The sequence below is a fragment of the Manduca sexta genome, chromosome 27 (assembly GCF_014839805.1).
Source record: "Manduca sexta isolate Smith_Timp_Sample1 chromosome 27, JHU_Msex_v1.0, whole genome shotgun sequence".
NCBI classification, from domain to species: Eukaryota; Metazoa; Arthropoda; class Insecta; order Lepidoptera; family Sphingidae; genus Manduca; species Manduca sexta.
The window spans coordinates 8,127,060-8,152,806 of record NC_051141.1 but is presented as its reverse complement, the minus strand read 5'-3'; the positions used below and the strand labels follow the sequence as shown (position 1 = coordinate 8,152,806).

Genomic DNA, 25,747 nt, shown 5'->3' with positions numbered 1-25,747 from the left:
TTTGAATATTAAGAGAAAATAATATTATGTAATCTTTTGCTTTTCATGTGCACATACACCAACCTAAAACTATTCTTGGTGGCGTCCACGGTGGGCATAAATTACTTAGTACCTTAGAGAACATGCTACTAATCGTCTTCGTTTATGTCGAAAATCATATTGATATCTTAAAGGTATTCAATCTATAATTAATTCAATCTTAAAATATAAATTCAATTGCAAGCCCTGTAAAAACACTATGGAAATAAATTACGAAAAAGGTTTTCAATTTTACGAGGGGCACGACGAAACTTATGTTCAGAAACCCTGATTTAAAATATATACATCTCGTAAAAGCCAAAAAAAACGGGCCGAGTATGTCCCTACTTTTAAACGCGGAATGGTCGATCGTCGACTAATCTGTGTCTCGTGTGAGTGATGAGCTTTAAAACATGCCAACATAAAATGTATAGACTATCAGCTTTACAGTTATTTTTTTTATTGATTTGATTTGACAGCAGCGTGCTATATAAGTCTCTTTGTTTGACAGCTCTCTTAGAAAATGCAACTTCAGTGCATCGTTTTTTTGTGATATGTTGGGGGAAATTTAAATTCAATATAATAATGAATTCGATATTTTTATAATTGTAAACGTTTTATGCTATGTAGACAGTCAATTTTGTCGTATGATATAAGATCACTGCTAGAAGTACCTAGCCGTTGGTTATTGACTATTCTCATCGATTCAATAGTCTATTCTTTTAGTTTTTAATTATAATATATATCAAAATCTATGCATTTTTGTGATTAATATTGCGTATTGACGAGCATGGACACTCTATCCGACAATTGGGATCCAGGTATGTCAGTCCCTATGTTGATACACTATAGCTAGATATTGATTTAGCCTGATAACATCTACATAACCGCACTTCAACTGGGCTCGTTTGTAATGCCGATTCTACAAAGAATATGTTCTCATATTGTCTGCATAAGTAAATTACCTTTACTTACTTTATAATATAGGTGGATCAATACCTATATAAAAAGACATTTGTCACAAATGATAATTATGATAAAAATATATCATACCATTTTATGTTTTTAGAATGCTTCATGCATATAATAAGTAGTAAAAATCAAAATATTTCTGATCATCTTTGTACCCCTTATCACTCCAATGACATATTTTATTGAAACCAGAGATATAGATTTAAAAATTCCTTCATTTAGTATATATGGAATCAAGTATTTTAGACTTTATACTTAGTGAATTTTAGAAAGATGTTATATTCTAATGAATGAAGCAAATTGAAATCACCTTTTTGGATTATTGGCATTGTATACAAGCTGTGAAGTGGCAGGTTCTGAATTTTATACTCAAATATAAATTTGCTCCCTTTAGAGCTAAATATTACAAGAATATAGTTTGAATTACTCCCATCCTTAACAATTATCATGATGTCATTCTGGGATAATTTTAAATAAAATACAAAAAATATTAGTGTAATGAATACATCAAATGTTTTAAAAATTCAATATATTTTGGGTGACTTGCAGTCCGTTACTGAAGCAAAATATCCCAGTAAATATGCCAAACAAATGTTACTCTGGTCCATCATAATTCTCAATGTACCCCTAGATACCAGTGACGAAAAGTGAAATTAGCCAAAGGGAGCCCAACACAACGTATCACACCTTTAAAATTAGAATGATGCAACTGCAAAAATGTTAAATGCACTTTATAATTCACAATATTTAAAAAATGACTAACAATAAAATTCAACATTGACTTTGAGACATAGTGAGAGGCCGCTAGGGTAGGGACCACCGCAATGTCCATTTCTACTGCCAAGCACCAGTGTGTAATCATTGTTGTGTTCTGGTTTGAAGGACATTATAGCCAGTGTAACTACTGGACATAATAAGATTTAACATCCCATGTCTCAGAATGATGAGCTCAGTGGATTATCAAACAATACTTTGTATTGTTGTGTTGTGTGTTAGATGGAGTTTCTATTTTTTATGGGTTGTATCACTTACCATCAGGCAAACAACAAGGTTGTCTCATCATTCAAAGCAATAAAAAGAAAATTAACTCTTTAATAAGGGGTATACAAATCTTGTCTACTATGGTATGGTATCCCAGGAATATAACTTTTGGTGCCTTTTTAATCTCCACACATCTAGTTACCTTTCATTTTATTGATTAATGTTGCTTCCATATATAAATGTATTATCTAATTAAATTGCTCTCCCATTGATACCAGCCAATAATGTGATCACCAGCATCTGAAATATTTCTAGAGAAGCTTTCACTGTTTCACTTTATAAAGACTTTGAGAGGTATTCAGGGTTAATGGAGTTGCTGTTTGACTGTCAACAGACACCTATGCGTATGCTTTAATCTGATGTCATTTATAATTTAGATATAGTGTATATGCAGATTGAATCTACTAACTTTATTAATTCTGTACCATTTCATAATACTTTAACAAATGGGTCTATTTTATTTGTGTTATCTGATACTATGAATGACTACCTTGTATAATGCATTATATTCAACTATGTATTTATTTATTAGCTGTGATTTTACCAAACAATCTGCTTCTATGTATTATTTTACCTCAATGATAACATTTGTTCCAACAAAACTTACTTATCCATTATATGACTTTAAACAGCAAAAATATTTTTTTTTATTTATAGAATGAAAAGAAATATTTATTTGTTACATTACTTATCTCCATCAGCTTCTCCAAGTCCTGTTCCGGATAGCAAGAGCTTAGGATAAATTGTACAATATTTGAATCTATGTTTGCCTTTTCACATGAGTAAAACACCCGTCAATATATTATACTGCAAATAACTCAAAGCTACATCAATTACGTATACAAAACTTATTTTCAACGATTGGAGAACACATAAAATTTAGTTTATTCCATGGAAATGTCTTTTTTCCTTTCAGGGCCGTAGCTAGTGGGTGGGGGCATTGTAGGGCAATGCCCTACCTTAATGATCAACTAATATGGGGTACAGGGTGTAACGAAACTGTCTTAAGTTCCAAATGAGGTTATACCACCCACTGACATGATAAATTTTTACTATGGGACCAACTTCGAAATCGCAAAAAAATTCAGCTCTCATAATATACATACCTACTCAATCAAAATATATGGAACAGCAGGATTTTTATTTCACGATTTGGAAGTTGGTCTGATAGTAAGTGTCGTTCCTCTTGATGGGTGGAATAATCACCTTTCGGGATTTAAGGGAATGTTGTTACATCTGTATTAACAATTACGTCAGTTTATGTTCACAAGCCAAGAAAACTAAAATTCGATTGACCAGATCAGATCTAGTAACATTTTTACTTCCGCCCTAGCTGTAACCACAGCTGCTCCACCTTAGGTTAAAGTTTAGCTACGGCCCTGTTTCCTTTGCAATCCTAAAAAGATACGTTTTTCAAAAGCTGTGATTGATAAAATTTACTTAGGTATTTTATGCCACAAAAACATATTGGTTCTCAAAACCGGAAAGGAAAAATTCTATTTGAGTAACGTTTATGATTAACATGGTAGTGAATAGTGATCATTTATACTAGGCGACTTGTGAGAATAAAATCAGAATAGAATCAGTTCAGATGGGATCATTTTAAGGCTTCCAAAATTATTCATCTGCCAATTACAATATACATATTAAATATGCCCGTTTCTTTTCCGAAGCCACAGTAGTTTATTTAAACAAAACATGATTCTGATAAACACACTTGATTTTGACATCCATAGTCATAATTTTCAATAAAGAGAAATATCGAATATAACATTATTATTATAACACTTATTGCGCTTAGATTTTTACTTTTTATTATCTCGTCGCTACTGTTACGGAACATAAATAAGCTTAACATATTCATGCAGATGCACAATCAGTTTTTGTCAAGAGCACATTCAGACTGTTTTTTGTCTAACCCTATCCTACGGGTGACAACTTTTTGGTTTGTAAGTTGCGGCAATTAGGTACGCATCTTGAGTCCTTGGCATTAAAAAATTCAAACATAGACATATTATTGTGAACACAAACAATTGAATTGTGCACGAACATCCTTATCATTAGACACAGGTCCTATAAATCCATAGCTCATATTGCCATTCTGCTAACTACAGAAAAAAGCGATTAACTTCCATACATTTAGTAGAGAAACAAATTTAGCTCGTGAATAATGTCATGAAATCCATGTAAATATATAAAAACAACGACGATAGCCTAGTTGGGAGAGATACGGACTGCCGAGACGAATGTCCGCAGGTTAAAAATCCAAGTGCACGCAATTCTGCCTTTCTGAAATTATGTGTGCATTCTTTGTGAATTATCGCTTGCTCTACTGGTGAAGGAAAACATCGTTAGGAAACCTGCGTACTTGAGAAGTTTTCTATAGGAATTAGGAAAGTATGTGAAGTCTGCCAGTCCGCACTAGGATCGCCTACCTAATCCGTCTCCGTAGCAGAGGAGGCCCATGCCCAGCAGTAGGATAGTATATAATACAAGGCTGATATTATTATTATTATATAAAAACAAAAGGTTGCTTTATTTTAGCTCTGAGTCGACTTTTGGCTTCACTGAAGGAGGTTCAATGTGGCGGTGAAGATGTTGCGTTTCTGAGCGAGCTTCTTCAATCCAAGCAGCTTCATGCCCTAGTACAAGTGCACAACAAGATTGTAGCGAAAGGGAAAGATGACAAATTTTATCCCCTTTTATCAAATGCTATGCAAGTTACACTGGAAGTGTTTGAAGTCCTTGGCGAAGTGACGACAGTGTCAAAGGAGTATCAAGAACTCCTCGGTTTGTTGCAGAAGCCACATTTTCAAGTAAGTCACACAAAAATCAATAAAAGCTTATATTGTTGCCTGAATAAATAATACAACTTTATCATTTTGGTACAATCGATTCATGTGATACGTAAGATAATTGAGTTACTACACATCCAGTTGCGAGAACCAGGGTAGCTAAATGACGCAGCTAATGTTATCAATGTCTGTGGGTTCAAAGGGCGCTCTGGACTAAACACAAATCTAAAGAAACGAAGTAAAACAATCATTAACCGTGTTTTTATTTCGATGGTTATTTAGCACGAGTATTTAGAATTTATGATGACGCGATGCATAACGATATTAAATGAATAATGCTTAAAGAAACATTATTTCAAATGGAATTACATTTAATTTTATGAGATATTACATATATTAGAAATAATGAAGCTAATTAGTGTACAATTTAATGGTGAGGGTAAGACAGTTCACACTTATACCAATACCTAAATTACAATAGAAAAATATAATACGCTAGCTTTTGCTCGCGGCTTCGTCCGCGTGAAGAAGTTTTCCGGGATAAAAGTCCACTGTATGATAAAAGTCTTACTACATATTTTCCCGGTACTGATAGGTTCAAACTAATTTTTTCCCCATGAGGGTTGAATTTATTCATATCCTATTTAAGCGAACGTCTTCATCATAGTAGCTCCAATCTTTAATTTCAGTTCAATCAGTCGAAAATCTAAGAAGATTTATACAAACTTTAAACCCCTTATTTTAACCCCTTAGGGGTGGAATTTATCAAAATCCTTTCTTAGCGGATGCCTACGTCATAACATCTACCTGCATGCCAAATTTCAGCCCGATCCGTCCAGTGGTTTGGGCTGTGCGTTGATAGATCACTATGTCAGTCAGTCACCTTTGAGTTATATATATTTAGATTAAAGTAATAAATACGGGTAACATTAGAAAAATTAAAATACCCACTAGTTAACTAACAGATTCAAGTCTTGCTACCAGTATATTCAATGCTTCGATTTTTTAATAAATACTTTTATTTAGATTTGAAAACATTGATTCCGCTTCATTGCTGATTGTACGTACATAAATGGGAAATAATAAAGGGCCGACGATAGAGACTTGAAGCGCGCCACAACTTATTAAACGTGGTGGGGTTTGTTATTGGACTATATTTACAATTTGTGAAGAAATTATGAGGGTTAATTCTTTTATAGATGTTTGAGCCCAAAAGTAGCGTGTAGTTTTACAGATGATATGGAAATGAATTTTGTGAAAAAATTTAATATTCTTTTTACTAAATACATCATTAGAATATAAGCCAGAAATAATAATCGGGAGTTTCTGGTTCTCGCAGTATTATGCTACATCATATTTTTGTATTCAACAGAAATGAATAAAAAGTAATGAATTGTTTAAATAAATTAATATCATATTTGATTATGCGGTATATTGGTCAGGCAATTCTTTGCACACACGATGCTGTGGCCCAAAAGGACTACTATCCTCATTTGCCCGACATCCCCTCCGATGCGGACGAGGACGAGGAGACCGTCAAGATTGTGCAACTCGTCAAGAGCGACGAGCCCTTGGTAAGCATTCATAATATTCACTTTTTTTACCCGTGAACCATAAACAACGATCATTTAGAAATAGCAGCTAAAGTTCAGTTTGTAAAATGAACTATACAAAAGGCTTTTAGGGCATTACTTTGATGCTCTGATAAAATTATGTATAGTGTTTATAAGCCAACTATTAAATTAGTGTTATGTATTTTATAACTATACTTTTAGTTTAAGTATGTGTATGTACTAAAATAAATTGCATTTATTAAATGTTGACTGTATTATACGATAAGTGTTTACTAACAGTGTGCAAGTTATTAAACCAGAAATAGGTTTTGCCCGTGATAATGTAATTATAATCAGGAAGGATATATTTGAATAAACTTTTTTCATTGGAAGGGTGGAGCACAGAGTGCAGAACCTATTGTGGTAAGTACTACGTACAAACACGATTATGTTGACTTGTTCCGCTACTTATTTGATGCTTAAGTTTATGCATTTGGTAAATATGTGTACTCACTACCTTATTAGTTATCTTGCCTTTGTTTCTCTATTATCACTCTTGTTTGTCCCTCGTCTTTACAATATCAAGATTATTATTAGCTGCTATCTCTAGATGCGATGCAATCTGTATTGTGCTGCGTGTCCTGGCCACTACGTCCAAGTAATGTTGCTGCACTCGTTTCACACAATACATTTTGCTTTATCAATTATTTTCATTATTACCCTAGTACCTTTAGTGTACTGCATAGTAGCCACTCAATCAGTATTGATTTAATTTTCGCACAGTAAGCTCAGAATGTACCTAAACGATTACTATTAACACATGATTTATCACAATCCACACTACCAATAAACTTTATTATGCAGTGTTTCAACTAATAAATGTTTGGCTTTTCCTCTCACGCCAAATAATTGAAGCCTTAGTGATGTAATACTTATAAGTTAAACACTGACTAAAATGTTCATTGGTCCTTACCAAAATAATACAGAAAGACCCTTATCTTCCTATATTATATATTACAAAGACGAGTCTTTGTTCTGACGTAACTTTAATAAAGTCTAACAGCGAGACAGCTCATCATTGCCCTCTCTAATATTATCTCTGTGAAACTTTCAAGGCTTGTTATAAATGTGGCATGTCCTAATATGATTTTTTCTTTGATTCTATTCTTTTATTAAATGTTAAATTAAATACTGTCAGTTACATGAGCTATACGCGAGCCTTTAAAACATGTCACCAGCAAAGCGTCGGCTGATGTGTAAGAGAGAGGCTTGTGAAATGTGTTTCATTTTTGTCTGTTAGGGGGCGACAATCAAGACTGACGAAGAAACAGGCAAGATAGTGATAGCGCGGGTGATGCACGGCGGCGCGGCGGACCGCTCCGGTCTCATACACGCCGGGGATGAGGTCATCGAAGTGAACGGCATTAGCGTCGAGAACAAAACGCCCGCTGACGTCCTCTCAATACTGGTAAAACCGGCTTTACACCGAAGCAGCTTCGTGCTACGGCACCGCTTGTAGCAGTAGTGAACGTTGTTGTAAAACCACACGTTTAGAAACTAACGTACGGCATGAGGCCACTGGGTACTGGCCAGGGGACGTACGATGCTCCTCCGACTCGCCATTTCGTGTTCATGTTTACGATATTTTGTGTACCAGATGTATCCGGGGTACTAACCCCGAGATTACTAAATCTGTCACGGTTATCACTAGACCCGCCATTTCGCTAAATTAGTAATTTACATATCTGGTAGAATGACATGTCTAAAAGAATGAGGCTATGGTCTTCCATGGCCTAAAGAACGATAGGCTGAATGTAGAAAAGAGCCTTACTAATAATCATTTTTTTTAATCTTTATTTATTTCGGATATGCCAACCCCATAGTACCTTACATTCAATAATCATATTTAAAAGATTATGCATGTAATCACCAAATCATCGTTTAAGGTATTATGCGATTGAAATTCTAGTAGATTTCCATACATACTATACAAGATCGAATAATATATCTTAACAGAATCGGGACTATATTCGTATCTGGAATAATGTCAGATAGCTGTATGCCTATATCTGGGGCAGCATCCAATGTCGACCTAAATTGTTTTTTGTGTCAGTGTAGGCTGAATAGCCTGTTCTATAACGATGTGTCGCGAAAATAAGAGCAAAGTTAGATAGTCTTCACGCGTACATTAGGGTATTGACACATGACAAGTAACCTCAAACTGATACTTTAAAAACGTTATTAACCTGAAATTATTCCTATTCAAGGTTTCTGTTTGCATTTTTATTCCATTTGTATGCGTTATTTTTGACTTGGCCAAAGACTTTTATATACATATAGCACGTGTGTCTTCTGCTTTTCAAACATGATATTGGCAGAATAGGGTACCGGACACATTTTTGTTCTTAACTATTATCAAATATTTACATATTATAAATTATAACACAGAAGGAATTATTAAAATCCGGTAAAAAATCAACAAGTTAAGCCTTTGAATTTCGGTGGAAGGGGCAAGAAACAGAAAAGAGACGAAATTCCCACATGTGACGTCATCGGGAATTACGACGCGTCCGAAAGAAAGAGAAGAAGCGATATCCCCACGTCGCGCCCACTTCTGCAAATTACAATATTTTAAATATGAATTACTCACTCATTTTTTAAGCAATTTTTATGCAGTTTTCGCAGGAGAGTTTTTTTTTCGTATTATTAACCATTACATATACAATAACGTACAAAAGCATAGGCCGGTCCCCTATTATTGAATAAACTAAACGGCCAATCACAAGAAATTGATAACGATACAAAAATATTACTTTCAAATACCTCCATATATTAATTCCGCATTACAAACAAACGCAGGCATATTTAAAGAGCATACATATGTTTTTATATGTGTAGTACGTGGTGTAATACATAGTTACTGTTGCTACGGATTAACACCATGGTAACTAGATATAATGCACGATAGCTGCACCATAAAATTGTGCAGAAATACTGCCCCCACTTATTTTAGACATAAGTCTATTCACAGTTTCTACACGATTTTATATTTACGTAGGTACGTGATTGGTTTAATAATATTTTTTTTGTAGAAACTTATATTATCTCGTCATAAATAAATTTATTGATTTTTCATGCGAAAGGGTATTTATCGTTGACCTTTCTCGAGCTTTCGGCTCAATGAGCTATTTTTATAAACAATTCCTCGTCATGCGCGCCTGACACGGGTTTTAGACGCGAACAAGTTTGCCGAATTTCGAAAACGTTGGCCGTGTTGAGTTTCATACATATAAGTAACGTATGAGTATTTTCAAAATAAATGTACGCTACGAAATAGCTTAACAAAGTGCTTGCCAAATTTTCATTGTCATCTGTCTTTTTTATTGTTTTAATGCATAATATTATATTTTATACTTAAACAAAAACAAACCGATGACATAAAAAGTACGTAAATTATTTTATAATATCTATTTCGTTGCGTACATTTATTTTGAGAAGTACTCTTATTGTCCTCCCTATGGAACTTTATCGAGTTTTAGAGTGACGAAGCGATTCATAAATACCTATAATCCAATCGATAAGCTTACTAAGCGCACGTTTATTGAGCGGACGTGACTACAAGCGTCGATATTTTTAAGTTAACGTCATGAAAATATAAAATAGCTAGAAGCAAATTACAATAATAGCCGACATTCGAATGAAATATATATTTTATAAGTTGTATTCGCCGTCGCGCCAGCAACTATATCTTTAAAACTGAAACACTAGAAAGTATCGAATAGCTAGAAGCAAATTACAATAAGAGCCGACATTCGAATAAAATATTTTTTTTACAAATTGTGTTTCCAGTCACGCCAGCAACTATATCTTTAAAACTGAAACACTATTCTCTGTCATTTGACGATCGAGCGGGTGTGGCAACACCCGCTAGTAAACCTATGCCTTTGTAGGTATACATAGGCATACGTTTACACTATATGAAAGCCCCTAGTGATAGAAACAAGGTAACATGTTGGATGGATGAACAGTAAACACAACTCTATCCATGAATATTGAATGAGTGAAAATCAATTGTGTTGCGTCTATTCATGTAAAATGTTACAGTACGTAACTGTATCGCCATATTCATTGTTTTTACACAATAAATGGATATTTTTGTAGAATGATGCTTTCTCATACGTGTAGATTCTTTGTAACGGAGAATGTCATTAGTTGTTACACTAGTAAATAGAATCTCATTCGATATTCTAAAATACATAATATTGTGCCTATGAAGTACTTTAACAGCTGAAATTATTGTACGATCTTTAAAAAGGATTTCTTTACCCAGTTCGGAAACCTTCTGTGTGTAGTACGAAGTTGCTTCAGTACAAAGCCGGCTTTACATAATAGTACAATGTGAATGAAGTAACCAACACTTCAACTAATAACTTTTCCATTTCTGCAGCAAAATTCAGAAGGTACTATCACCTTTAAACTCGTGCCTTCGTTTGGTAAAGGTGGTTCCCGTGAAAGTAAAGTCAGGGTTCGTGCTTTATTTAACTACAGTTCCTCAGAAGATCCGTACATACCGTGCAAGGAGGCAGGACTAGACTTTAAAAAAGGCGATGTCCTGCACATCGTGTCTCAAGACGACGCTTACTGGTAAGATAAACAACTACATAGTTATTTATGTTTAATTAGGTTCTAGCAAAAAAAAGTAAACGCATTTTAGGATTATCGATAAACACATTTTTTTGAAATTTGAAAATTACGTAGAGAAGCTTTATTTATATATCATAAAGAATATTAGTAACATGAAAACAAATTCAGGTGGCAGGCACGTCGCGAAGGTGATAAGGTGATGAGGGCCGGCTTGATCCCATCAAGGGCTTTGCAGGAGGGCCGCATCATCCACGAGCGGCAGACTGACCCGCAGACTATGGACGGTGAGTTCCGACGCGACGGTTCACATCATTCGCAGCCAGTAGTTGGCGTTAATGCTTAGTTGGTTTTTCATGTGCTCCCCTCATTATCATGTCCACTTTGCATGTGCTCCGAGCAGGTAAGCCGGCCCTTTGCAGTCCCTCCGGCAACAACTCGGACTGCGCCCCGAAAACACCATGCTCACCGACGCCGACGGCCACTGCACTCCTTCCCTGCAAGTCCACACCGAAAGTGAAAAAAATTATATATGATATTACAGAGAATGATGATTTTGATCGGGAAATGATACCCACGTATGAAGAGGTCGCCAGGTTGTACCCTCGCCCGGGGTTGGTGCGACCCATCGTGTTGGTAGGCGCACCGGGAGTCGGTCGCAACGAGCTGCGGAGGCGTCTGATCGCTACAGACCCAGAGAAATATATCACTCCGATCCCATGTGAGTGAAACTATTGACAAGGTAACGCATGGTGGCTCGCACCCACATCGCTATGTTATATTTATATTTTCAGACACATCTCGACCGCAAAAGTCCAGTGAACAGAATGGCAAAGATTACATGTTCGTCTCACGTGAAAAAATGGAGCAAGATATCGCTGACGGCAAATTTATAGAGCATGGCGAATACAAGGGAAATCTCTACGGGACATCGGCCGAGAGCGTCGAGACTATTATTAACTCTGGTAATGTATAATATACTGTTTATAGCAATTGACATATAATTAAAAAGGGTATTTTATTATTTTTTTAAATTAATATTGTTTCATTGATAGTCTTATGATTAAAAGTATTGTAATAATTTTCAGGGCGCGTGTGCATACTGAGCCCTCACTGGCAAGCACTCAAGATGCTCCGCACGGCGCGGCTGCGGCCATACATTGTGTTCATAAAACCGCCCACTTTGGAAAGACTAATAGAAACTAGAACTGCAGCAAACGCGCGTTCAACTTTCGACAAAGAGTCATCTCGGGCTTTTACGGTCAGTAAAAATGATTATTTTCCATGGTTCATTATTATATAACGATTTTTTTATAAGATTTTCTTTCACAATGACCTCTGGTTTTCCCTCATTTAACACAGTGTACCAAAACCTGAAATGTACTATGAAAATGTATTAACACAGTTTGACCAGTGTAGTTGAACAATTGTAGCCACTGTACCGTTTGATTCCAGGATGAGGAGTTGTCAGACATAGTGCGCTCGTCAAATCGCATCAACTTCCTGTACGGATATATGTTCGAGGAGGAGATCGTGAACGAGGAGCTGGCGAGCGCACTGACGCAGTTGCTGAAGGCGGCATGGCGCGTTCAGTCCGAGCCGCTGTGGGTGCCCGCCTCCTGGGTACAGTAGACCAACACCTTGCAATCAAACTGATCTGTTTTGTAAAATTTAGCTTCGGACCTTTAATAGTTATCATTGAAATCACTCCAATATTTTCTCATTAATTAGCGAACAATTTATTTGAATTTTAGCGTACTTTTCTAGACAATTCCAGTAATAGTAATTCTCCATACTGCCTGTCAATCGTTATTTATCGACTTACCAAACAAAATTAATCGAATAGAATTATATATTAATAGTAATTCCAGCCCTGTATCGTTTTATGTCCCTCTGCTGGGCCTCCTCTAATACTGAGAGGGGAATTATATTGTACAACCGTGATACACCTACACATAAATAAAACATACATAGTTAATTTCAAAATAAAGAAAATATTACTTAGGGACTATGCAATTAATATTAACCCAAATATTTTTAATGGATAACAATGATCAATACGATATCTATTTTTAATGTGCCCCCAACTCTGGAGATGTTCCTTTGACAGCTATCACAGGGCTCGAGCTAAACTTTACAAAATATAATACAGATGCATGTACCTTCATATTATACCGTCAACAATTATAACTATATTTACTATATTATAGTATAATTAGTTCAATATTTTGTGATCGAGTCCTTTATGACATTGTTTTGTTTCGTGAACTGCCTGTAACCAATAGTTGCTAAAGTGATAAAAGAAATTATTTATTTAAACACCAACATGAATTCAATAAAGAAATTCTAAATGTTACGTAGAGACAATACTAGACATAGTTCAGTGTCGGTTCGATCCGATCATTGCATTTGCAGGTCAACAAATTGTAACAGGTATAACATAGCGTGTGTGGTCAAGTTACGGAATGTGTTGCCACCGAAACGAGCGTGTTTCCGATTGAAACTATGTTTACAGTACCGCACAATGTCGTTTGTTGGCCTGTGGGCACCCTCGCACTGGGAATGTAATGTTTTATAGCAGAACAAATGCACCAAATTACATTATAGCTTTATATATCTGTGTCGTGCTTATAGAAAAATATAAATAGCATAGTTATTTGGAGAATATCTAAATGTGTTATAATGACGATAAGTTGTGCCTGTTAAAACGATTAAGATAGTAATTTGCGTATCGTACCCAAGTATTTGTTGTTATTACGGGCAGAATAAGTGAGTTAGTTGTTCCTGAAGAGGTTCTGGGAGGCGGGCCGCCGGACCCCGCCGTGGTGCTGACTTGCTGCATGAACGTGTCGAGTGGCTGGACCACTAACATAAGTTATATTTTGAATAATATCATAGCTAATAAAATCGTGGCTGTGCTAATTGTACCTGCAGACTACGTTTTGCCCGTAATGTCTAAATTTATTTTTATTTGTAATATCACTACCTCGAATCACGTTATTTATGAACAGTGCCTATAATACGATTGTGGTGTGGTGTTCGTTTTTGTCAATGTGGTAAACGGAACCTGTAGAAGTATGTGTAAGCTTCGTTAATCTACTAATGTCGGTATTTAAACTTTGTATTCTTAAAATCTATTTACATCTATGTTTAGATAAAATTTCATGTACTTATTCCATTTAGCAAAAGTGTCACAAAAAACCCATTCCTATAGTCTTTTCTCTAGAAATTCCAAGGACGTAATATGTCCGTGGATTATATTATAATATATTCACTAAATCATTTAGTTTTCTAAAATGCTCAAAAGAGAACGATCTATAAAATATCATTTAATTAAACAAGCACAGATAAATATGTATTTACGTAAACGTTTATTGACGGTTCGCATTTGATGATATCATGACGAAGATACATATATAACTAAATAAAAACTAATAATACCTGATTGGTGACATACTATGTAGGTTGACCTCTATGAACATTATATTCTATTAATCCGTTAACTATCCTAATCCGTCTTTGTATATTAAACCACAAAACATTTAACAACTGTTGCATCTAAATAAAATGTCAGCTATGTCGAGCGTGAAGTTACAGGAGAATTATATGTATAATATAATATTGTTTGTATAATGAAGTTATGAGATCAAACCACTTTATTTTGTAATACGTATATAGATGAGCATATTTGATTGTCGTGTTAGCAATATCGAAAATGTGGTGACAAGAGATTTATCAAATTGGTTACTGCCTGCTTTATAGGTATATATTTAAAGGCGACAGTCGTTTACTTTATCGACAATAACGTTTATCTGCTTCCCGAGGAACGTGTTGAATTTAATAAAGACCTTTATCGTCTGTATTATGAAGTAATTGTAAAAGATGTATTCAAAGTTTAAAAAACGTATGTATTGATCATAACATTCGTACCTACATCACTTTTTATAGTTAGAGTGCTCCTGAATTGAGCGTAGCATCGATTTGATGTATTTTATATTAGCATTTTAGCATAGTAAATTTTTTTTATACCAATTTTTATTATTTTTTTAAATCTCTTAGATACATCTTTTTAAATATATGTACTTGCAAGCCTTAAAATCCAGCAGAATGAGCATTTTAACAAATAGGTACGTACGAGTTTATAAAGATACTTTTTGTTTAATCAAAGCTCTATAACTATTCATGTGTGCATTGGTATAATTTAATGAACATTATTGGGTTTGTTACAGTCCCTCACATAATTTTAGTACATGCCAAATATCGAAGGTGAGGTAAATATTCCATAACATTTACTACTTAAACATAATAAAACAATATCAAAATTATTATAATAATTACAGATGGTGATTTCTCTTCCTGCAAAGTAGTCTATTCGTACTTTGTATTCATTATTTATTGACACTTCACCGTCAATATGTTTTATTGGTCTGCACCGAGGGCTTGTTCCTGGCCGATAAAAATGTGGAGACAGAACTATTTTTCTTATTTTTTTGTTTCTTTATACGATATTTATGGGAGGAACCAGCAATTTTTAAACCTACATTCGAAAAAATTAACAAAATAAGATGCTGCTGGATTTGAATGTTTACGAGTTTAGTTGTTACGTTAATAAAAGGTGTATGAAACTGTATAACATGAAGTTGTTGTTTACCAATTTTAGTGTAAAATATAGTTTAGATAATAAATCCCAAATATAGTCATTACTCCAAAGTCTGTACATACACCGGCGCGTACGCGCTCCGCCTTATTACTTCATAGTAATATGTTCAAAATATATTTATTTTTTAAAAGTATGACAATTTATAGCAGTTCATTGCTGCATACTTTTAAAATGTAGGAAAATACAATAATAGTCCAGTCAAAATAGACACAATAAACCTGCGAGTTACGAAAAATTCGCAGAGCTGAAAATTGGTATAGACGTTAAATAAGTCATTAAAATGTAATAAAATAATCAATAATGGAATTCGCGGTAAAAGCTATGACTGGTTAAAAATCTTATTTACAAAACAGAGAACAAATAGTGGAAGTGCCACACTACAATCTCAATACTAAGCAATACAAAAAATATACTCTCTGAGCAAAACTACTAACTCTTCTATTCCACAAGGTAGTGTTTTAGGATGCTTACTATTTTTAATATATATTGACGACCTCCCGAAACACCTAGACTGGCATTGTGTGTTGTTTGCAGATGACATATTCCTCCTAACCTCCTTCAAGAATAATAATAATACTAATCTCAATGAAAGAATCTACTCTATACTCTCAAAAATTGAAAATTGGTTAGCAAAACACAACCTAGAAATCAACTGCTCAAAACAAAGTTAATAACATCCTACTCACCTCAAAAACTTCCCTTAAACATAAACGTTAGTTACAACGGAACGAAGCTTGAGGTCGTAAAAAACGCTACATTATTAGGATTAGGCACCCACTTAAACTGGATACAGCACAAACAAGCAAAAATAAAAACAAAATTATTCAAATTTACATATATATACGCCTTACGCGAAATAAAAAAAACCACTAACACGCAGACTGCCTTAACCACATATTATACGTATGTCTGTCTACGCATGGCTAAGTTATGGTATAATATTGTGGGGCAATAGTAAAGGGACAAAAAATACATTCACTTTACAAAAAAAGTTAGTTAGAATGATTGTAAATATAAAAGAAACTGAAAGTTGTAGACCTCACTTTAAGAAGTGTAAAATTCATACTCTTCCTTGCATTTACATTTTAGAGATAAGTAAATTTGTAAGAAAATACGTACAAAAATTTTTTTTAGAACAATTACTTATTGTAGAAAATTGTATATCTACAACTTTTTGTCAGACCTATTTTACGATAATACCTCCGGTTCAAAGGAAAATGGGAAAAACCGGAATTTTTTCTTGAATAAAATTTTTGCACACAGGATCGATGGGGTCTTTTAACATTTTATTGGTAATGACATATTTAATGTCTATACCAACTTTCAGCTCTATGCGAATTTTTCCTCACTTAAATTTTAATTTGACTGGACTATAAAAATATTACGCTGGTATGATTTTATCCTAGTAAAAACAAGTTATATGTTTTTGTGGTCGATTTTAAAGGAATAACGTAATACAACAATTACCTACTGTGAAGTTATGTTTCCATCGCATTTCTTTATAACGTAGTTTTTAACACCTTTAGGTACTATAATTATTATTTATATACAAATAATGGGCCTAAAGAAAAAGAGGAGTGGCATTTTATTGCTTGTCAAAATTATACGTTTTTTTATCTTGCCATTTATCAGACAAGGATTGCTATTTTGCGTGATGCATCTGAGCAAGCAAGTAAGTAGGTATTTAAAATTGTGTATATTGCATCTAGATGCATGCTCTATGTTTTGTGACAAGCTTCTATGTTCTACATGATCGCTTTGCGATAGAACCTTGCGTCTACCAGCCAGAACCTGTTGGCTTCAAAGCGAGAATTCAATTTTAGACCAAAATATTTATAAGGTGGGCGATTATCGATATCTGTTTTTTTTTATATTTATATATTTATGGGATATTGTGTTCTCCACCAGTGGATAATATAATAAAATAATGTCCGCGATCCGGATGCAATGGTTGCACATCCATATCTGTTAATGACAATTTGTGTTCAGTGGTTTACAAACTTAAGCTGACGAATTAATTCAGTCAGCAAAGCGTGTTCTAAAGTCAGGGATACAAATTAGAGATCTCCGGTCAAGAAAAGGATGTTTATTGGTATTACAACTGTTTTGATTATGTCCATCATTCATGATCGCCCATCTCTATTACACAATTAATTGCACAGTGCGTTCTACGTTAATGAATTACTTAGATTATCACAAGTACATACGTACCAATTAAAATACTTAAATGATCAGTTATCGGCTAAGAATGGAGGCGATATTGTATAAACATATGGACGCTGTTTACTATGCCTTCTATATTTCTTGATTGGTTAAATAAGTTTTATGAATCATAATAATATCCATCCAGAGCTGTTATTAATGCGGAAATCCTCCTAATACATATAAGAAGAATAATAACGTATTTTTTAGTAATGTTGATTGCTTGTAATGTTATAGGTAATAACCTATACATTGGCCCTTAGCGTTTAGATGCCTGCAGCGAAGGTTTTCGTGTTTAGTAGAACAATGTAATTAAAGTGTGCGTATAGCATAAGTACTTTACGAAAGGTTTATTTGATAAAACAAATAAATCCAACGGCACATGTAATGTACCAATTATATTGGTATCTGCTTTATTAAATAACTGACCGTTGTAATTAACAGAGTGAATTTTCGAAATGGGACAGCAAAGGCAGCTAGCTAACTTAACCGCTGTAGCTTTAAGAAATATTTCTTAGGAGACTTTCTAATATTCCTGAAGATTTTAAGATCTGCATTCACAGAATTTGAAAACAATATACGGTTACCAATAATATGGGCAATTTATGCAAAAATATTTGGTGTCAAACTATTCTGTTGCTTATAAAAATCAAAAGACTATTGGACCATTAGAGGTTTGAGTAGTTCAAAGCCAGAAAATTTATATAGGTTTTGTAAAAAATGCAACTCTAATTCGATCTTAAACATACAACTTTGTATTTATAGTCGACTCGTCTACAAAAACAAACAGAAACATTTAGGAACTGAAAAATTTACCAATATCAATTTTGGTACTATTGCAACGGTAAGTGAATTTATGTATGTGAAATTTTTAACATAATTATTTTTTGTACATTTTTCAGTTTCTAAATATGTTACTGTTATTGTTTGTAGACGAGTCAACTAATTTAAATGCGAATTTCAAACTAATTTCTTCCAAAATGCATGGGAATAGATTATGCAACCTTGGCCTTAAAAGAACTCAAACCTCTAATGATCCCACATAGTCGTTTGAGCCTTATAAGCAACAGTGACTATTGGCATAAAGAAAATTATTACCTACTTAAATTGCCCTTTTTTTGCTGAATGTAATTATTTTTCACAACTTGAGAATGTAGATTTTAATGTCTTACAATAATGATACAGAGTCATCTATGAACATGTTCATGTAATTACAGCGGTTAAAGTAGCTGCCCCTACTGCCCTGTATCATAATAAAAAATCCATACTATATAATAAACCAACATAGGTAAATTAACTATTGATTGCTTTTTGGCTGGATTCTGGAAACCATCTCACATTATTTAGCAATGTTTATGGATCTTAAAAATAATGTTTATTTTTAATTATTATACGTAAAAAATAATAAAAATAACATTACGAAATACACTGAATAGTAAACTGTAAAAAGGCTTGCTCTGGCAATATGGCGTTTATTCTGTAACATGACTTCACACGTGTATAAACGTGAAACATATTAGAAATGATGACAGTATAATATGTTTACAAACGTGTGATGTCATCGTAAATTTCGCCAGACGAGACCATTTACGGCCAAGTGGTTCCAGGTAATACATAATTAATAAATTGAGTCTTGGTAAAAACATAAAATGTTTTACATGTGTGTTATTGCAAATTGCTTAAAAACTATAATTTTAAATAAGCAATTATTTTACGTACTGTCAATTAGCCTATTGAGATACAAAGAATTCCCTTTGCCATCGGTTTGTCATATTTATAATAGATGAAACTCTCATAACATAGAATGTTCCACGTTGGTTTCTCCGTTGTTATGCCTTTTAAATATGGTCAATATTATCAGATTTCTCACTTTGCTGCCAGCAAAAATATTCTAAATCTTCATAGACAATAGTATTATTATTATAGTTAGTCTAATTTATTATAGAAAATGGCCGTGCTCCAGTGATTTTGTTGAACGCTGAAGCATTTTAGCTGATGTATCTGTATAGTTAGGTTTACGCCGTAGTATACTTGGAATGATCTCAGTCGATGCCCCGTTGACTAGTGTTGGCGAGCAGAATTAGTTGACAAGTTTATTGTGTTCATAATTTAGAATAATAGAACATTAGTTGGGTTAATTGATTGTGAGAGCGATGTACCTTTTCACTAACAATCTAGTCTAAAGTCGTAATAATGTCTAACATGTATGGCGGTGAGATTTTGCTTTCATTTGTTAGACCTTAGGCATCAACTTAAAAGTTTGATGAAGTGGAACTGGGAGTCTTTATTATCCTAAGATCCTAAGTAATTCAATGTTTGTTTTTTTTAATATAAGTATGGAATAAACATACTATTCTAGTCACAAATTATGAAGACGCCGCAGGCAAGTTTTTTTTTTAATAAATATGTTTGTTCAATATAAATACACTATAATGGTATTTATTGTTGATGAATTATACCTGAGATGTAATTTATTAATCGAATATATTGCGTTTTATATAATTATTAACTAAATTTCGTTTTATATGTAAATACTCAGTTCGCTTTATGCCAATGAAAAATAGTTTGTAGCTAGTTAATTAATTAAATATTAAATAAAAAATTTGTCTTCAATACGTTAGAAGAAAAATGTGTAAAACCGACCCTTTAAACATCATTAAAGTTTGAAATGTTTGTATGTATCTATTATATTATATACTTTAATTAAATGAATATTATGTATGTACCTATAAAAATAAATGCATTAAAAGTATGTCATTTTGTATTATTCTTTTAATTCATGAATTAGTTATATTATTAATTCAGACTTAATTATTAATGAGTTGCAATTAAAGTCGTAACTACATATTTTATTTATATTGGAAAAATGAATATATTGTTAATACCGATTTAATGAAACGTGATAATTAAAAAAAAAAGATATTTAACCAACAGTTATATTATCCATCGTCAAAGATATTAATAAGTGTACCTACATTTTTGAAAGAACTGTGTGGTGAGATGACGAGTGGTTCGCGTGATTGTGTCACGAGCCAAGAACGCCCATAAACAGTAGTAACACTAATACCCACTCCCACCCAAATGTCAGTCCAAAAAAAACAGGCTACAGTGTCTTTAACCGGAGCACAACAGGGCTTGTACAGTGATGCGTCACGTCAGAAATAGACATTGCGGTGGCACCTGCCGTAGCACCACCGCAAACGTGATCTACCACATTACGCATACGACAGGCATGTGTGTGTACGATTTTCATGTAACTGCATTAAAAATGGAGAAGAAACGGTAGTAATTACCAACCTTTACTTATCAACCTGACACACGTAAATTTGATTAAATTTAGAGATACTTAATATCTTCGTAGGTTATAAAGACAATAGCAGTATGTAGAAATCAATTCAACTTGGTTTATAATATCTCTTAATATCTAAGATGTTTTTATTACATAGATACGTTGTCCGAGGTCAATACTGGCAAGATGAAAGTAAGGTAATTGCCCGACTTGACAGCCAATGAGAGGCACTAACGTTGTTACGTAACTGTCGATGTATATATATCCTTTTCTAACGAATGTATGCTGCATCTTTTTATTCCTTCTTCGAGCCAATTTGTAATTATATGCACATAAAAACGGCGGACTATAGCAAATAGTGCGCCGTTTTTATGTGCCATTTTGTTAGTGTGGCTAACAAACAAATTTGGTTTCCATCAGCTACAGTAAAATTACCACAATACCTTTGTTCAGATAATCTACCCGTTCTGTAGATAAAATTATCTGGTGTCTCTCTACACCACTTAAGCTTTATAGGTAGATACAAGAAGAAACCTACTGTTGAAATTTTTACAGTTTTTATGTTATCATATTTACAAAATTAATTTCTTAATTTCTTGTATTATTTCGGTCTGTAGGAAGGTAAGGCAATGACGTTATAGACTTTGTCTATAATTAAAATGGCCCGATTTAATTGGGACGATACCATTATTTTACAGAAAACAGGCTTCAAGGTTATTGTGATTCAGAGTGGGTCAGATTTTTAAATCTTATTTCCCTAATCATTGCATACACTGTCTACCCCGAGACACCATCTAATACCTACCTTGAATTATAAAGTATTGTTTGGTATTCCACTGCGCTCGCCATCTTGAGCCATAAGATGTTAAGTCTTACACTAGCTACATTTTACAAAGTCCTTCATACTGGAACATAAGAGTGACTACACATTGCTGCTTGGTGGCAGAAATAGTCATTGCGGTGGTATCTACCCAGGCGGACTCTTACATGTGAGACACCTACCACCAGTGAGCTCAGACTGACGTAATGTAATGCCACGCCATGCCTTATATTTCAAACTTCGAGAGATCTTGCTATTATTAATAGGTAAACAAATCAGACCGTTTGGGAAAGCAAGCGGTATGCTGGTTAACTGATTTTTAGTATACTAGTTTTGCTCGTGGCTTCGTCCGCGTGAAAGATTTTTTCAGGATGTGACTCGCTATATTATTTTCCAAGATAAAATTAGCCTATGACCTTCCCAGATTCTCAAACCATCATTATACCAAATTTAATCAAACTCCGTTCGGTAGTTTTTGTGTTCAGCACGTTCAAGCGGTCAGGCAGACGCGGTGGGGTCGAGGTCTGTGTCTTATAATATTATGTATGTAAGGATACTTATATATAGATCTTTTATTTCTGTTAATTGTATGTATTATTTTTCTTAATTAAATTTCATTTGTAAACACTATTGTTTCAACCTATTTAATCACTGTACTATGAAAGACAGAATTCGGTGTCTTTATCTTTATACCACTTTATACTATTATAATTCTCTTTGCTTTATACTGCTTTATACTTTCCTTTATACTCTTTGAATAGGTCTATCTATTTTTGCTATTTGAGGCTTAAACTCAAATATTTTATTATAATTCTCTTTGTATTTACTGCTTTAAGGTGATTTTTAAACATGGTTTCCTATATTATTTTAAAATATACAATCACATTAATCGTCGGGGTCGGCGCAACTGTTATTAAAAATGATTGCAATAGAAATGATGACAGACTTACATTAGACCCTGTGGAGCTTATTGATATTGTTGTTGAAGAACATAAGAAAACTAGTGCCGGAATTCATAAAAAGCAGTTCCTTTCTTATACGAAAGTGCCTAAAAATAAGAAAATATACTTTAAAGCTGCAGGTGATAAGAAAACATTTTTTGAGTACCTAGGTTTTATTTATTTTATTGATATAAGTATACTGGTATTGATAAATAATTAATTTTCTTATTGTTCATTTATGATATACAAATATGATCGGATTTTGAGGTAAAAATGACATTTACGTATTTATTTAGCCTTTTATTTTTCATAATTTTTTCATGATAAAAAGCAGAAAATCTAATATCACTTATCCGATCTAATCCGAGACACGGCCCCGGCCGTTATACCTAAATAAAACAACATATAACAGTGATAATACAATTACACCACCTAGGCTGTCATAAATTTATTATTACTTATGTAGATATTTAATTAGTTCTACTTTAACTGTTGAAGACATAGTTACACAGCGTACAGGCCACAGAGTCCAGTACTTTCTTTTTCTACTTGTACGACATACATATTACCTTAGTTTTACCTATCAATAACTGGTAGCAGCTAGACTAACTGTTTTAGCTATGAGTATGTTGTAACATAATTTTAGAACATTTGCCTTTAACTCTAAAGACAAGGTCGATGATGTGGAATCCTTAAAAATGCGCAAGATGTGGAGTCGATGGAGTAAATGGAGTGATTGTTCAGTAACCTGCGGTGAGGGTAGTACTGTAAGGCGGAGGACGTGTGTAGCGGGGCGCTGCGCTCCCAATGAGCGAGAGGAACAACGCCGCCCATGCGCGCGACCGCCCTGCGCTATCTACAACACTGACGATTTGCATGATTTCGAGTCTATCTAGGTTACCGTCTGTGTAAACAGCCTAGAACTCTCTAAATAAACAGGTCATAGGTAGGCACATTATTTTATCATTAATAGAACGTATAGAGCAGCAACTCTGTAATAACTGTGTCATCTGAAACATTGTTGATTGTGTTTACAGCATTCTTGGAAAGCTTAAGTGGAAATCGATGCTTGCGGTAGAAAAACAAACAGTTTCTTCATGGAAATCCATGACCAGACGCGTATAAACTCGCATAAAATACGCAAGACTAGTTAGTTTCAACTTTACTGTTCTACGAGGTGTCTGTAGTGTAAAAACAAAAATGGAAGTTAATTTTATGTTCATGGTGTTCCCTCTCCTATTATATCTTGTTTCAACTGAAAGTAAACATACAGTGAATATTTGAAAATAATCGTTATCTGTAAACGAATATGCATTTTCTAAGTAATTAATATCTATTTCATTGCAGCTACGAAGGAACCAAAAAACATATCGAAAACAACTCCCAAAATAGTATATGATCCTTCTGTCACTAGTACTCCTCGGTACCATGTAAATTCCAATCTGAATTCTTTATGGGTTTACCGACCAAATTCCTATGTATGTAATATCATCACTTATATATGTTGTTTAACAATAATATCAGAACCTCTATTAACTATTTTTGCAGGACTCTAATTTGCGGGATGAGTTCGGTACGCGTAGAGCGCTCATTACAATTCCTCATTCTCTGACCAAACTTGCCAAAACTCTTTCTTTGGATTTTAACCCTTATTTCAATAAGGTATTTTTTTATTTATTTATATGTTATAAGTTCATAAATAATCCTATGCTATGCCTCGTTTTATTTAAATTTAATGTACTTTTTTATTTTTGTTAGGGTTATTTCGAACCATTTGAGTGGCGACCGCGACCTGTTACTCTTGTTGCTTTGAGGAAAAACGGTCATGTGCCGCGACGCACTATAAAGGTGGGTCTGAAGTTTAAACTTCTGCTGTAATAATGTTATTATCTAGTGTTTCAGTTTAAAAAATCTGCGTAAGACGTAGGATTACGATTGAACGTATTTATAAATTTAAACTATTATTAAATAAAATTTCTGGACATAATTATTTGTCACAGAAAAATATTTAACTGCATATTAAAACTTAATTTAAATTATTTTTAAATGGATGTGCGGATCATTGGTACGGAAATTCATACTAGGTACCTACCTATATAGGCAAATAATTATTTACATATACTTATAATATACAGGTTGAAGAAAAAATATCAACTGATGTAGCAGAACTGCAATCACCATACAACGACGTAAGCAAGTTTTGGCAAGACGAGCCTGGAGAGTCACAGAAATAATGCACTAGAATTGTGGCACGCAATATCTATAAGTTTAATAATCAATAATTTTGTAAATACATACCTATAAATTTCACAACAATGACTCTACATTATTTGGCTTAATGGTTTCTAGTGCCCGATTGAAGTTTCGTTTTTCGATTCAGATTCATAATGATCAAATAAGACCTCTATAACGTAGATATAGGGAAGTCGATAAAGTATAATAGCATCAGAAAAAAAATGTTTTATATTTTTAGCTTGGTCATATTAATAAGAAAACAAAATTGTTAATTTATTTTTAGATAGCATTATCTTCAAACAAAAAATTTAATTATTTTACCTATTTTAAGTCATTACTATTATTACACACTTTTGATAGTCCATTTTTTTGCAACTTTACTAATGAAGATTTATTTATAACAATTTTCGTTATTAAAAATGATTTGTGATATCCAGACATAAGTAAGTAGGTAAGTGTCTACCTATATAGAAACTTAAATGCTTACCTACCTAAGTCAAATGTATAAAAGGTAGCTTGGTAAAGTAATAATAAATATTAAAGTTTATAGTTTTGTGTTTTCTCGTAAATATATTTGAGT

At 33.7% G+C, this 25,747-nt stretch overlaps 2 protein-coding genes across 7 annotated transcripts; both read left to right on the top strand.

Moving 5' to 3' along the window:
* Positions 1-496: 496 nt before the first annotated feature.
* On the top strand, positions 497-19,094 carry LOC115441148 (MAGUK p55 subfamily member 7). Of its 4 annotated transcripts, none has more exons than XM_030165788.2 (11): positions 497-839; positions 4,576-4,847; positions 6,269-6,400; positions 6,773-6,802; positions 7,680-7,847; positions 10,827-11,023; positions 11,192-11,307; positions 11,565-11,741; positions 11,815-11,985; positions 12,109-12,281; positions 12,476-19,094. In XM_030165788.2, the coding sequence occupies exons 1-11, from the start codon at positions 809-811 to the stop codon at positions 12,650-12,652; spliced, it is 1,644 nt and encodes a 547-aa protein (XP_030021648.1). In that variant the 5' UTR covers positions 497-808; the 3' UTR covers positions 12,653-19,094. The 4 variants fall into 4 exon arrangements, with proteins under 4 accessions (XP_030021648.1, XP_030021646.1, XP_030021647.1 ...); XM_030165786.2 differs by having other exon boundaries at positions 11,424-11,741; XM_030165787.2 differs by lacking the exon at positions 6,773-6,802 and having other exon boundaries at positions 11,424-11,741.
* Positions 19,095-22,584: 3,490 nt separating this feature from the next.
* Positions 22,585-25,714, top strand: LOC115441175. 3 transcript variants are annotated; one of them, XM_037444166.1, is made up of 7 exons: positions 22,586-23,072; positions 23,602-23,878; positions 23,970-24,081; positions 24,280-24,410; positions 24,481-24,594; positions 24,691-24,780; positions 25,068-25,714. In XM_037444166.1, the coding sequence occupies exons 3-7, from the start codon at positions 24,030-24,032 to the stop codon at positions 25,164-25,166; spliced, it is 486 nt and encodes a 161-aa protein (XP_037300063.1). In that variant the 5' UTR covers positions 22,586-23,072; positions 23,602-23,878; positions 23,970-24,029; the 3' UTR covers positions 25,167-25,714. The 3 variants fall into 3 exon arrangements, with proteins under 3 accessions (XP_030021693.2, XP_037300063.1, XP_030021691.1); XM_030165833.2 differs by lacking the exon at positions 23,602-23,878 and having other exon boundaries at positions 22,585-23,072; XM_030165831.2 differs by lacking the exons at positions 22,586-23,072; positions 23,602-23,878; positions 23,970-24,081 and adding an exon at positions 24,089-24,193.
* The last annotated feature ends 33 nt before the right edge of the window (positions 25,715-25,747 follow it).

Coding starts and splice junctions, on each gene's coding strand:
- LOC115441175 (XM_030165831.2), top strand. CDS start 24,133: ATGGAAGTTAATTTTATGTTCATGGTGTTCCCTCTCCTATTATATCTT. Junction 24,411..24,480: donor TTTACCGACCAAATTCCTAT/GTATGTAATATC, acceptor CTATTTTTGCAG/GACTCTAATTTGCGGGATGA. Junction 24,781..25,067: donor TGCCGCGACGCACTATAAAG/GTGGGTCTGAAG, acceptor TATAATATACAG/GTTGAAGAAAAAATATCAAC.
- LOC115441148 (XM_030165786.2), top strand. CDS start 809: ATGGACACTCTATCCGACAATTGGGATCCAG. Junction 7,848..10,826: donor CTGACGTCCTCTCAATACTG/GTAAAACCGGCT, acceptor CCATTTCTGCAG/CAAAATTCAGAAGGTACTAT. Junction 11,986..12,108: donor CGAGACTATTATTAACTCTG/GTAATGTATAAT, acceptor AATAATTTTCAG/GGCGCGTGTGCATACTGAGC.